Source organism: Labrus mixtus, chromosome 5, assembly GCF_963584025.1.
Source record: "Labrus mixtus chromosome 5, fLabMix1.1, whole genome shotgun sequence".
In the NCBI taxonomy this organism is placed as follows: Eukaryota; Metazoa; Chordata; class Actinopteri; order Labriformes; family Labridae; genus Labrus; species Labrus mixtus.
This window is the reverse complement of record NC_083616.1, coordinates 6,542,880-6,556,026: the sequence shown is the minus strand read 5'-3', so window position 1 is coordinate 6,556,026 and position 13,147 is coordinate 6,542,880. Positions and strand designations below refer to the sequence as shown.

Genomic DNA, 13,147 nt, shown 5'->3' with positions numbered 1-13,147 from the left:
AGACCACACGGTCTGGCTGAACACTAAAAATCCTAAAACACAATAAATGTGTTGATTCAAATAATGACATGAGATTTGCCTCAGTTGAGGAACTGCCCGACTGGCAGGTCAGAATGGCTTCTTACTGCTGCACAGTACCAAGGAGTTATTGGTCTCAGTTGCAATCTATATGTTTTAATCAGTTTGATTTTTTTAAGTGAAAGGCTGTTGCTGATCAATGTGACACACTTACCTTGAAAGAGACAAGCCTGGGTTGTACTTTTACAGAATTTAATTAAAAGACGAAAACTCAGAAAGAGGAGATTTCCCAAAACACTGACTGGCAGTGACAGCTTGTGATCCTACCATCGTGAACAGTAACTAGCTAATGTTAGCTAAGTAGGCCTAGCACTCACCAATGCTTAGATGATGATGACTTTCTTGCCCTTCACTTCCCAAACTGCAGCATAATTGACCCATCCTTTTTGATTGGATGGCCGCCACTTTCCTTAACTCGCCCTCCAAGCCTCTGACAAAATTGTCCTCGAGCTGCATTTGCCTGTAGCCTGCATTGTTGTGTTAGCTGGCTGATGTTAGCGCTCTTTAGTTAGCTCGTAGCTTCACATTGATTGACATTTACATATTGATTTCTGCTGTATTTATGTGAAAATGTCCCTCATTCCTTCTTTAAGGAACAGCCCGAATTTGGACAAAAGCATTGGCTTCATTAACGAACCAGTTGACTTTTTATTGTGATCATGATATTGAATCAGTGATTTTCATCTTGACATTGAATTTCAAAACCTTTTGCATCAATATTCTTTTGTTTCACCATTTTTAAAAGCAGTTTTCTTAACCCATCTTAAAATAACTAAGTTCTGTTGACTTGAATATGTCATTTGTGTCTTCTGTAAGTGTCTCTGCTGAGCAGCCGTGCAGCAGTGTGTGAGAGCAGTTATCACATACAGTGCTCTCTGTTATTCAGGGTGATTACCTCATGTAGTGAGGTGTTAGTTGGAACCAGCGGCTGTCTGCTCACACAAGGCAGCCTTTATACAGAGAAAGCTGCGCTCCATGGGTGTTTTTTTTCACCATCCATCAGTTATAAAGCTGGCTTTTCATGCTACTGAAAACATGAGGTCCATATCTATGAGGAAGAATGAGCAACAAGTGAGTGTCTCACAGTCAGTGAAAGAGCTGTCGTGTTTCTGCAGCTTGCTGATATTATCCAAATGAACCAAGTCCAATTGCCTTTGGATCAAGCTTGGAATTTACCATGACCTGATGACTAAGAACCTACAAAGACATGACCTAAATAAATGTTTAAAAGTGTGAAGCAGATATACAGAATAACTCTGGGTGTTTATTTTGGCCGATGTTTCCGTTTATCCAACAGTTGGTTGTTTGTTGTTCTGGTTGTGTACTCAGCAGACATTTATTTGCATTGAGATGAGAGTCTCATTAAAACAAAGTAAACAGGAATGTTCGCAGCATGATGCAGAAAGAGAGGACGGACAATTAAGGAAAGAAACTGTTCTCAAGGATCATAAACACATTCTGTTCACCTCTGCATAATGCTCAAAGTATTTGCTAGGAGGGAAAGCTGCCAACATGCAGGAGATTTCCACAAACCTCCTGAAAGTTTTTTCTTTTTCATTTTGTGTGACTCAGTTTCAGGTTGGCGAGTTTCTGAGGCGAGCCCGATCTTAAATAAACAAAGATAAACAAGCAAAAGGGGAAGGATTTATTTATTTAGCTCCCACCTCCCACTCATACCTGCACTCTTAGTCCTGTTCGTTGTTTACTCCAGTAACAAAGACGGGTTGTTCACTCAGAGGTATTTCTGGTCCATCCAGGTCCGAGGCGTCACCACAGGAACTGGGTCGGGCTGATGACAGCAGGCTGAGAGGCCCCCCGATCAGACCTGGACTCTGTGAAGGTTGAGCTGTGTGCTCTCCAAGAACTAAATATTCATACTGCAGAATATGAAAATGTAATAGGGAGTCAACAGTGTTGTGCCAGTTCTAACTTAAAAAGAGGTAGCTCAATGTTCAGTTCATAGATTAAAGTAAACCAGTTCATGTTCATAGTTCTCAATTTTTAATTTTCAAACTGAGTTCACAGTCCAAAAGATCATTTACATTCACTTGTTTTTGTTTTTTCAAGACTATGTTTATGGACATTACGGTCTTTTATTTATACAGACTGCATCTTCAACAGTTGCCAAAGGCAAATAACAAAAATGATTGTGTTACTGTGCAGTGGGACACAGGCAACAAAATAGGTTAAAATTGCTTCGTTGCATTGAAGAGAGTTCACCATTCACCCATAACACTTATCATGTTCAGGGTCACAGGAGGCTGGAGCCAATCCCAGCTGTCATTAAGCCGGAGGTGGGGTTAAACACTGGACTGGTCACCAGCCAATCACAGGGCTGGCACTTAGAGGCAACATTCCCGCTCACACTCAGACCTATGTGCAATTAAAGTCACCAATTAATCTTGGAGCATGTGCTTGGAGGAAGCTGGAGTACATGGAGAGAACCAACACAAAAAAGAACGGTCAGAGCGGGTATTCAAACCAGGAAATACCTAATGACAACTGTTACGTGCCGTAGTTTTGTTTGTTTTCTCTCTCTCTCTCCTGTGTGTGCTCCCCAGGTGTTGCTCCTCAGCCTCAGAGTGCCCAGCATCACCTGTGGCTAATTACTAATCAGGGGCAAACTATAAAGAGCAGGAGAGGAGGCTGCCAGTGGGTGGTTGGACTGGGTGTGTCTTTGACGAGAACTTTAGTGTGATCCTTCTGTGGAAGCTTTGTGTTCAGATTAAGACCTTATTGTTCATATCTCGAGTGTTAGTTTTGAATTGGCTTCTCTTTTTGTTTTGTGTTTTTTAGAAGAAGCTTGTTTTGTGTTGCACATTTAATTTATTGTTACTCCCCTCATCCCCTAGCCATCTGGGGGAACGTAACACAACACGTGGCTCTGCCCTCACTATGTGAGTTTTCATGCCACAATATCCTCCAGCCGATCAGGAGTAGATGATCAGGCTGTGATCGACCATCAAGCCACAGAGCACTGTACTGAAATCACACAGTGTAAACTGACCCACATGATTTCAACAGACCTGTAAAAGAATTTGGATGACGTCATTGTTAGCGCTCACTGTGATCTCTGAAAAATAGAGAAGTACTCCAATAGTTCAGTTTGACCATGGTTTAGTTTTTCTGTCAGAACTCAGAAGAATTTAAATACAACACAAGTTTTCAGTTTAGGGACTATTTTATTTGCATCATATTGGGAATGGGAGTGTTATTCTGTGTCTGAGTTAGTTAACTTGATGTGTTTAATAATTACATTTGGAGGAATTGTGAACATTTAATACACGATTACTCACATTTTATCAGCAGCGGAAATAAATAACCATCAGCCATCTGCTCTGACTCTGGCCAAAGTCCATTGGGTGTTTGATCAATCATTCCCTCTTTCACAGCAACCAATCTCTGAACAGCGTGCTGTAATGTAATTACTTACAGCGGGGGTGGTTTGTCTTGCTTTTTTTTTTTTAAGCCAAAAAAAGGCTTTAAAAAATTTCAGAAATTAAATTAGACCGCACAGCGAGTACTAAGAGGTGAGGTAAAAACTTTTACAGAAACGGAGTCATTATTTTACAGACTCAGAGGATGACACAGCAGCTCTTTTGTGAAAGAGGTTTTAATGAGCCAGAGGAAGGAGAGAAAGAAACAGCTCAGCTTGGACTCAGTTCAAAATACCAGAGCACGGAGAGAGGGAGAAAGATGCTTATTGTTCATTGTATACCTGCAGATAGACGCACACGTTGGAGGGGGCACAGGTTTGGTATTCAAATTTCACCTGTCCTCTCCAACCCCTGTGCACCGCGGAGCTGCCATGAATTGAGTTTATTGTAAGGAGCAGAGGAGAGGAGAAGAGGAGGCCCGACAGTGAGGCCTCCTGTCCACTCCACTAATCCCTAATGTGAAAAAAGAACATTTGATCCACCAACATGAGCCCTGAGCTACTTACAACCACCAAAAACACTCGGTTATACTGAAGCATTAAAGGGCAAGTCAATTATTTTAAAACCCGGCCCCTATTTCTTCAAATGTTTTAGTCTAAATAGGTACAAAAAGTTTTGAAAATGAAGATTAAAACAGTAATTTTACCTCTCAGAACACAGGATTTGATGATCTAACGCTGCCTTAATCACTTGTTGTTGTTTGTTTATTTTGTGTTCTACAGATATTGTATTGGATCTAAGCTAACCATTAAATAACACCAAAGTCACACAACAACATAAAAAAGATATTGCACAGCCGTTTCTGGTTGGAAAAGTAACTGACCTGATTCACGAAGAATGGCTCCAATAATGGTGCATCATGGGAGATTTGTCATATAAAACAAAGTCATCACGGTAATGGCAAAGTCATATTTACAGATCATTCATTTTTAAGTCATACAGAGGTGGAATTGTTTTCCCGATCACTGGAAAGTTTGAGCGTGACATCTCATAAATACTGCGGTGCAGTTACCAGCAACTCTCAATAGATGTTTTTTTCTCCTTTAATTGCATGCGGCTGTTAGTGCCGGTGTTTGTGAATGAGAAGCTTTTTGCAATTTTTTTCCACCAAAATGACTGCATTAAGATCCATTTAGAGATGCTATCCGCCCTGCAGCGCAAAGAAAGATGCATTTAACCCTTTGTGTGTGTTTTGTGAATAAAGGGGTTTCTTAATGATTCATATGCGCAGGTTTAGCAAGCCATTCAATCCTCTTAAATAATGAGGTTTATTTCTGATCATGTCTGCTCTCTATTTGGAAAGTCTTAGTGAAAATAACACAACAGTTTTGCGTACTGATCAGGACCAGTAGCTCTTTTGTCCAGATAAGAAAAACACATAAATTGCAACATTGTTTGACTCTTGAAGGAAGACACTTCTCAATGGTAGAGCTTATTTTCTATTTCTACCATAATAAAGGTATTGAAGGAGTCAGAGAGCTCCTAACAGCTGATAAAAGACGTGTCGAGTTCACAGCCGTGTGCAGCATACAGAAACATGAAACCATCTGCTGCTGTTACAGCACCACAACCTGTTACCGCTTTACACGATCCCATTTCAGCCTGAGATCATCAACTCAACATCACTTTAATGCTGCAGATAAAAGTCATCAAGAAAGAAGCAGAACATCTGGAGGGAGACTCTCATCTGGCTTCATATTTGAACTAAAACATCTCAACATTGTTTCTGGAACATCCTAGCGTCCAAGAATAACTAAAGGCCGATCTGGTTTCCCTCAGGTTGTCAAAATGTTCGATACTCCTATCTTTCTGTTACCATGTGCTTTCAAACAATACAATGTCTGTTATTTAAATGATCAATAGTATCAAAAAGTACCAAAACTACATCTGTTTCATATGACAGGTGATTAGGAGAGGCATGAATCCATCAGAAAACATCTGTAAGGTTTCTGTACAGAAACGTTGCCAGCATTTTTGTCAAATTTAGACAACATTTAGGAGTTTGCCGGCATTCTTTGGCAATTAAATAGAAGAAATGATCAAATATTGGGTGCTTATGACTTTTATTTTGTTTCCTTGGTATTAAAACAGGTATCAATATCGTTTGATTTAACTTGTCATATTGAAGTTTATAATTCTGGTATCATGACAACTCTAGTTATCCCTCTTCTACATCATTTGTGTCCGAGTTTCTTAAAACTTCCACATCTTGTGACAACAACAGTTTGGAGCGACTTGAATGTGAGTCGGAGCCTCGGCTCTCTGAGTTATGTCGGCCCTGCAGCTCTCAGCTCTCTGATATACTTTACATGAGTCCTGCTCGCTCAGCACTCTGAGGAGCCAAGTCTGAAGCCAGCTCAATAAATCTCCCCTTCATGAAGGTAATAATATTCAGAGTGTGTTCAAACTGTTTCCGAGGAGGTGCTGATTAAACTAGAGGACCAGTTTGGAGGATTTGTGGAGCTGTTGAGCTGAGGTTTCAAGCCTGGCTGGTATAAAGAGAGGATAAAATAATAAAACAAATAACCAGATAGAAAGGTTAAGAACGAGTTATCATCTAAACCTGAGTGCTACACCATGAGCTCCATCAGCCATTCACCTCTTATAATAATAATGATACATTTTATTTAAAGGTGCCTTTCAAAGCACTCAAGATCATTTTACAAGGCAGAGATAAAAACAACATAGTAACAATACATTGATAAAATTAACGTTAGAAAGATAACTTTACTGGGGCGCTGGTGGTTAGTGCGGGCCCCCCCCCCATGTGTGGAGGCTTTGGTACTCCAAGTGGGCAGCCCGGGTTCGAGTCCCACCTGTTTCTCCTTTCCCGCATGTCATTCCCCACTCTCTCTCTCCCTGATTTCCGACTCTGTCCAATGTCCTGTCTCTCAATTAAAGGCCCAAATTTTTTTTTTTTTTTAAATAAAGATATATGCGTCATTCACCTCTGATGTCACACTTGAAGCTCAAACTATGTTAGTTCACCCTCTGACTGTATTTATATGGACACGTCTCAATCGCCTTCTGTTGTACAGAAAAGAAGACAAAGTATGCCCAGGCCAACTGACGCTGATATATTGCATGGCAATTACATTTAGAGCCAGTCACAATCACATGCGCAGATTGATGCCACACTCTATCCACTAACCAAAGCACTCATTTAATAAAAGATACGGCCCCTCAAGTGGGTACAGTCCACAGCAAAACAGATTCTAATGTTGGTTTGAAACAATCACGCATGGTATGGAAAGTTCAATGACTCTTATGTTTTCAGAAACCGGACAGCAGAACCTCTTTTGCTGATTCTGCATCCCGTCTCTGAATAAATACAGTGTCTTTGATTTCTACAGTACCTCTCTCTCCCTTCCTGAAGTCTGCAGAAATCACAAAATCTCTGTTCTTGTGGCGATCTTGTGATCCATCATGCGTCCCTGTGTGTGTGCTGTTAGAAATAAACGTGGGCTGGATCACTGATGGGAGTCACCTGATGTTCACAGGGCTGAACAGCACCTTAAAATACTCTCCTCTGATTGTCTCCTGTGTGCTGTGGACAGATAAACAGTGTGTGAGAATTCAGAGAACAAAAAGAAAATGAACACAGGGGCCGGGATTAAAAAAAAACACTTTTCATACCTCACAGGGCAGAACTGATCGAGAGAGAGATGTGCAAAATATCAGAGGGTAAGAGTGCAAACATGTCCCTCCACATTTAACTTTCCTCTGCAAGTATGTTTGTAAGACTATGAAGGAGTATTAGGGCCACACTGAGGGGAAAATTAATTAGAGATTTTGTGATTAAAGTCATACATATACAAGAACAAAGTTATTATTAGCATGAAGCATCTTGTTAATAGAGTTATATTTTTTCCTTTAATGAGGCCCTAATACTCTGTCATACATCATAAGTCACTGTGTGATGTTTTAAAAAAAAAAAAAAATCAATAGTAACGAAAAGTCATTAATTTACCATCAACACTGACACGACAACCTCATTATTAAAACGTGGTGAAAATTCCCTTTAATTTTCCAGAACACATGAGAACAACATGAGTCTTTGGCGTTTCTGCACTGAGTGATGGAGGAGTGTCTAAAACCATTCAACAACAAAAAACAGACTTGTTTATGAATGTCACAGTACATGTTGATGTTATTAGGATGGAGTTTCTTGGTAAACTTACAGAACAAAGACACGTTTACTTCTGCTAGGTGTTAGTAACAGTTGTTGACTCACAGTGATTTAAACTAAATAAAAAAAGTATCATAAAGAGAGAATCCCTTCATAGCACCACACTGTAAAAACAAATCTTAAAAAACAACATATTTGAAATGTTGCTTTAAAGGAAGAATGTGCAACTTTTTGATCCAGTAGATGTCGTCTTTGAGCCCCAGCATGAAACCAAAACAAACTGCTGTTATGCAACACCTCCGCAATAATGAAACCTCCGCTCACCTCCAGCGACACACCTTCATCCGAGTCAGGCGCTGAGCTTGAGGCGGACAAAATTGTCCTTTGCTCGAGCAGCATTTGCCTGTGTCCTGCATTGATGTGTTAGCAGGCTAATGTTAGCGCTCTTTAGTTAGCTTTTAGCTTCACATTGCATGTAAATTTACACTGAATGACTGTGATCTAAAAACTTCATGTGACATCCAAATGAACAGTGAGTATGTTATTCTTCTATTTTCTGGTCCTTGACTAAAACAGCTTTATACACAAGGGGAGGAGCCAGACGTCCTGTCCATGTAAACATGATGTAAACACGGCTCTGACAACAACACAACCAGCAGGACATGCACTTCTTACTCAGTCATGACTCTGAGTGATATTTACGTTTATTTACACTACCAATCAAAAGTTTGGACACACAACAGTAACAGTATTATCAACAGTACAGTATACTAGCTGTATCTAGGGCACACCTACTAACAGAAGGGTTTCTCTTATTTTTGCTATTTTCCACATTTTAAGTGAAGTTAGGCATCCACTTCACCTAAGCATAAGACTTTAGATCAAAATGTCCAGAAGATAATAACATGCATTTCAATTAGGTGTGTCCAAACATCTGACTGGTACTGTATGTGTAAAATGTTGCACATTCTTCCTTTAGAACAAATTAAATGACTCCTTTAGTCAAATGATGCATGTGGTTCAAATGGTCGACAACACACGTTTTATGACCCACACGTCTTCTTTATCATTTTTCATTGAAAAATATTTCCATGTTGAACACAAGTGAAATAGTTAGACTTAAAAAACATGAATTGATTGATTCACAAAAGGATTGTGCGTTTTGAGTGTCAGTGAAACCTGTGAAAAAGAGCCAAGAGGACACTGTTTCATTCACAAAACACACACTCAGGGTTAAACATTCCCCTAACTGTGATGACGAGCAAACAGCGTCTCTGAGCGCGTGTGCTGTTTTTGCATATTTTGACAAACTATGACGGATTTAACATTTGCCCCTTTCTACGCAGCATCAAATCAACAACTGTCTAATTAAAAAAAAAAGTGCTAACAGTCACGCACGGAAAATGACCGTCTGTTGAAAGTTGGTGGTAACTGTGCAGCAGTACTTATAAGAGATGTCACGCTTAAACGTTCCAATGATCAGGAAAACATTGACACCTCTGTTTGACTTCAAATAAATGATCTGTAAGTTAAGTCTGTAAAATTACTTTCACCTTACTATTATTAATAGTGTGGGCTGTCAGCGGCTCAACACTTCATCCTCATGTGTTGAGAGCCGTTACCATGACGATGATGTGAGTGTGTGCTTTTTTAGTTGTCCATTCTTGCTCCATTCAGGGAGGAAGCTTTGTGTTAAAACTGTGAAACTCATCATATTACATCTTTAGAGTCTGGTCACTCAATATACTTGAGCACTCTCATGCTGAGAGTGTTTGTGTCTGAATATTATAAGAGCTATATGCTTTGTGAATTAGACAAGGAGAGTAAATGATGAGCAACTTTAGGAGATATTAGCGACCACAATCCATTCTCAGTGAATCAGGTCTCAGACATTACTCAGCAGATGTTTCTCATCACATTAGCACCTTTATTTCAAAACAAAATAAATATTTTTACTCCTCTAGTTCCTTCAGTTTCATGTTTTCACACTCTGACGTTTCTCCATCAGCTTCTCCTCCAAACACTTGATCAGGACCGGGTCCACTTTAGGGTCGAACTTGTTAGCGAACCAGTGTCCGAAGTTGAGCAGCCAGCGAAGTTCAGCTGCTCCATAGATGCAAACACTCCTCATGTGTGTCCCGGTGCATGCTGGGTAAAGATTCCCCTCTAAATAGTTCCACTTTACGAGTCGTGTTTTACTCCTGAGGTCTGTGATGTCCGCCTCTGACCTGGGAACGTGTCCAGGCAGCCCGGGAATCCGGACCAGGGTGGCCCAGAAGTGTTCATCTGGCGAGTACGTGTCAGCCGACCACGACAGGAAGTCCTTCACCACGACGCTGCTGCTGATATGATCCACAAAGTCCCTGGACAGGACAAAGTATGCGCTGCCGATGAACACCTCGATCCCGTGGGGTGGAGCCTGTTTGGCGGCGGTGGTTTTGACAGGAATGCGTCGGTACTCGTACGGCACATTTCTCAGCTCATGTTTGAAGCTGAAGCGTTGTTTCTTCAGCTCGCTGGGCCGACTCGACTCCAGCATATTGCTGCCGTTCAGCTGTTTTAGCTCCGCCACCAGCTCGTAGTTTGACTTCAGAGGGAAGTCCTGACCACACAGATTGATGACATATCTCCACCTGACCTCTGACCTCAGCAGATCAGAGATGCAGTTGAGGTCGGCATTGAGCCTGCTGATATGAGCATATTCCACAGACTCCAGCTTAGAGGCGATAAAGACGTTTGGCATGCACTGAGCAAGGTTTTTGACAGCCTTCACAAACGCTGGAGACGACTTCTGGTCATAGTGGATGCAGTAGATGTTGTGAGGGGCGTAAATGGCGTGAAGGATCCGTTCCACCATGGGGGCGTTTTTATGAACCACCAGAGAGTAAGCCAATGGGAAGCCCCGCTCCGCCTCAGACACAGGAACATCGTTGTAACTCCTCGCTCTGACAAACGTCTGACAGTCCGCAGTCAGACTCACGATGCTCTCGTCGTCCAGCTCCACGATCACTTTGCGTTTTATCTGCAGAGCTTTCCCGATCTCCACCGGGTCCAGCTCGTAGACGGCCGTGCAGTTAATGTCGTACCTGTGGAGGTGGTTCCTGGCTTTACTGCTGGTGATCCCATACGGCTCGATGTAGACGCTGTCCCTCACGGTGACTTTGATGTAGACCAGTTTGAGCAGACAGACAGCGAGCAGAGACAGAGAGAACAGGAAACACCTGTGTCTCAACCTATGGATGTGGTGACCACATCTTATTTTCATTCTGGGGGGAAAAGGATGAAGAAGAAGAGGATGGGGGCTTTATTATGAAGGGACCTGAGGTTGATTTATCATTTTCAAATGATTCTGATACATTTAAAGTGCATGAAATTCTATTCATTAGATCAATTAAATTGATCACCTTGCTCTCTAAAGATGTCATGAGCGGCTCTCCTGCCATGCAAACATCTCCAACAGATCCACTGAAGAACCTTTAACATAAAGACAAACATTTTATCACTTAGTGTGAAACGAAACAGAAGAGAAATAAAGATACCAAACAATAATCTGATAGATGTTTGCCTAATTTAACAAGATCAGCACAACTGGTAAACCATGTCTTGTATAGAGTTGTTAACCTTAACATGATACATGTGAAAATGGATTGAAACTGTTAGCAGTTTTGATACTTTGGCAATAAAAATAGAAGTCCTAGGCAATCAAATTTGCAATGTTTCAGTATCAGTGTTTTTGTCCACAATAATAATTTGCATGAGTTTGTCCGCAATGGATCCTGGGATATGTAGGCACTGCCAACTAGAACGCCACCAGAACTTGTGGTAAAACTAATAATAGAAGTCATAGACACCCAATGTTGGATCATTTCTTGCATTCAATTATGAACAATTAATGGCAAACTCCTGCACACTGTCTAAACTGCACAAAAACACTGGCAAGTTTCATAAGGAAACGTTGCCAATGTTTTTGTGCAATTTAGGCAGTTTGTGTAGGAGTTGGCTTGCAAATTTTGATGGATTCATTCCCCTCCTACAACCCTGTCTTATGAAATAGATGATGTTTTTAATGGGCTAGTTTCGATACTATTGATCTTCAATATAACAAAGATTGTATCATTAAAAAAAAAAACTCGGAAAAGTGTCGAAAGTTTCGACACCCTTATATGAGCTGCTTTATGTAAGTGATTAACACGTGAATGCATCACTGGTCGTAAACCAGGAATATAGTTTTATTTTAAGACGAGCCATTCTGAATAAATACTTTTACTCTTTTACCATCAGTATTGTGTTGCTAACACTTCGCAACATGACTTGAGTCAAATTTGAAATGCGAAACTTTCACATTGAGGATATAAAACGGATGTATTGTTTTGCCTTTCTTTAAAACGCAGCAGTCTGTATAATGTCCCTTTCTCCCTGAGAGAAGTCACATGAGGCGGTACAGTGCGGAGCAGACGGTCTGCCTTGAAATACTCTCTTTTTTGTCTCTCATTAACTTGAAACTTCTTTATCTGAAAACACACGAGAAAGTAAAGGAAGCTGTAAACTTACCACATGCGTAAAGAAAAGTGCGTCTTTAACGGAGGCGAGCGCACCTCGGTCCGCTCCGTGTGTCCGGGGGTCCTCCGCGGACTGAGGGGAGTGTCCGGGGGCAGAGTCCCGGCTCAGTCCGCCCCCTGCCCGGTCACATCAGCAGCACATCACCGCTACACGATACATTCAGCACAGACACACTAATGATTTACCTGCTCTGCTCAAACCAGAGAAACACAGGACGATAACTCAGAGTGACACCATATAAACTGCCACTCTACATTATATCACTTTATAACTAAATAATGTATTCATTTATGCAATATGTACGGAAGCCCAAAGCAGACATGCATCAATACACTTTATTGAACTCCGTGTCCACCTCATGAAGTTGTGTACACACTGTAAAAATGTAAATCATCCAGAGACACTCTGCAGCTCACTTGTTGTCATTGATTGACAGCGAGTTATCCCAGTATGCTTTGTGAGTGATGCTTGCAGCAGTGACACTTTTTTTAACAGCTTTTCTCCCTCGATATGTGAACATTGTCCATACAGAGAAAACAGTGGTGTTTATGCACATTTATGGAAAAGAAAACAAGTGAGAGGCGGAGCTTGGCCACGTGTCTCAACGAGATTTCAATTTGTGGAGTGTGTCTGACCATTAACGAGTAAATTTCAGTTGTTTTCTCAACTTATTTAATTATCGAGGGACATCAACACTTTTTTACCCGTGGTAATGACTTAATTTCAGCCGTTTTCTCGAATCTTGAGATATTATCTGGTTGGCATTGGAAAAACTCCTTTTGCTTTTCATTAAACAAAACATTTGACATGAAATTTAAATGATTTATCCTGTTTCCTCAGGATGACAACTCTGGTTCTTTTGGGCAAAAAGTGTAGTTTTGTTTCAGCCACAGTGGAGCAGAGCGGAGGGCTTGGGAAACTATAGAGACCATTATCCTTCGCA

At 41.0% G+C, this 13,147-nt stretch overlaps 1 protein-coding gene across 1 annotated transcript; it reads right to left on the bottom strand.

The window, feature by feature from the left end:
• Positions 1–7,510: 7,510 nt before the first annotated feature.
• Positions 7,511–12,356, bottom strand: LOC132973849 (beta-1,3-galactosyl-O-glycosyl-glycoprotein beta-1,6-N-acetylglucosaminyltransferase 4-like). The gene is made up of 3 exons (XM_061037477.1): positions 12,196–12,356; positions 11,049–11,118; positions 7,511–10,910 (listed from the first exon to the last, which is right to left on the bottom strand). The coding sequence occupies exon 3, from the start codon at positions 10,907–10,909 to the stop codon at positions 9,620–9,622; it is 1,290 nt and encodes a 429-aa protein (XP_060893460.1). The 5' UTR covers position 10,910; positions 11,049–11,118; positions 12,196–12,356; the 3' UTR covers positions 7,511–9,619.
• Between the last annotated feature and the right edge of the window lie 791 nt (positions 12,357–13,147).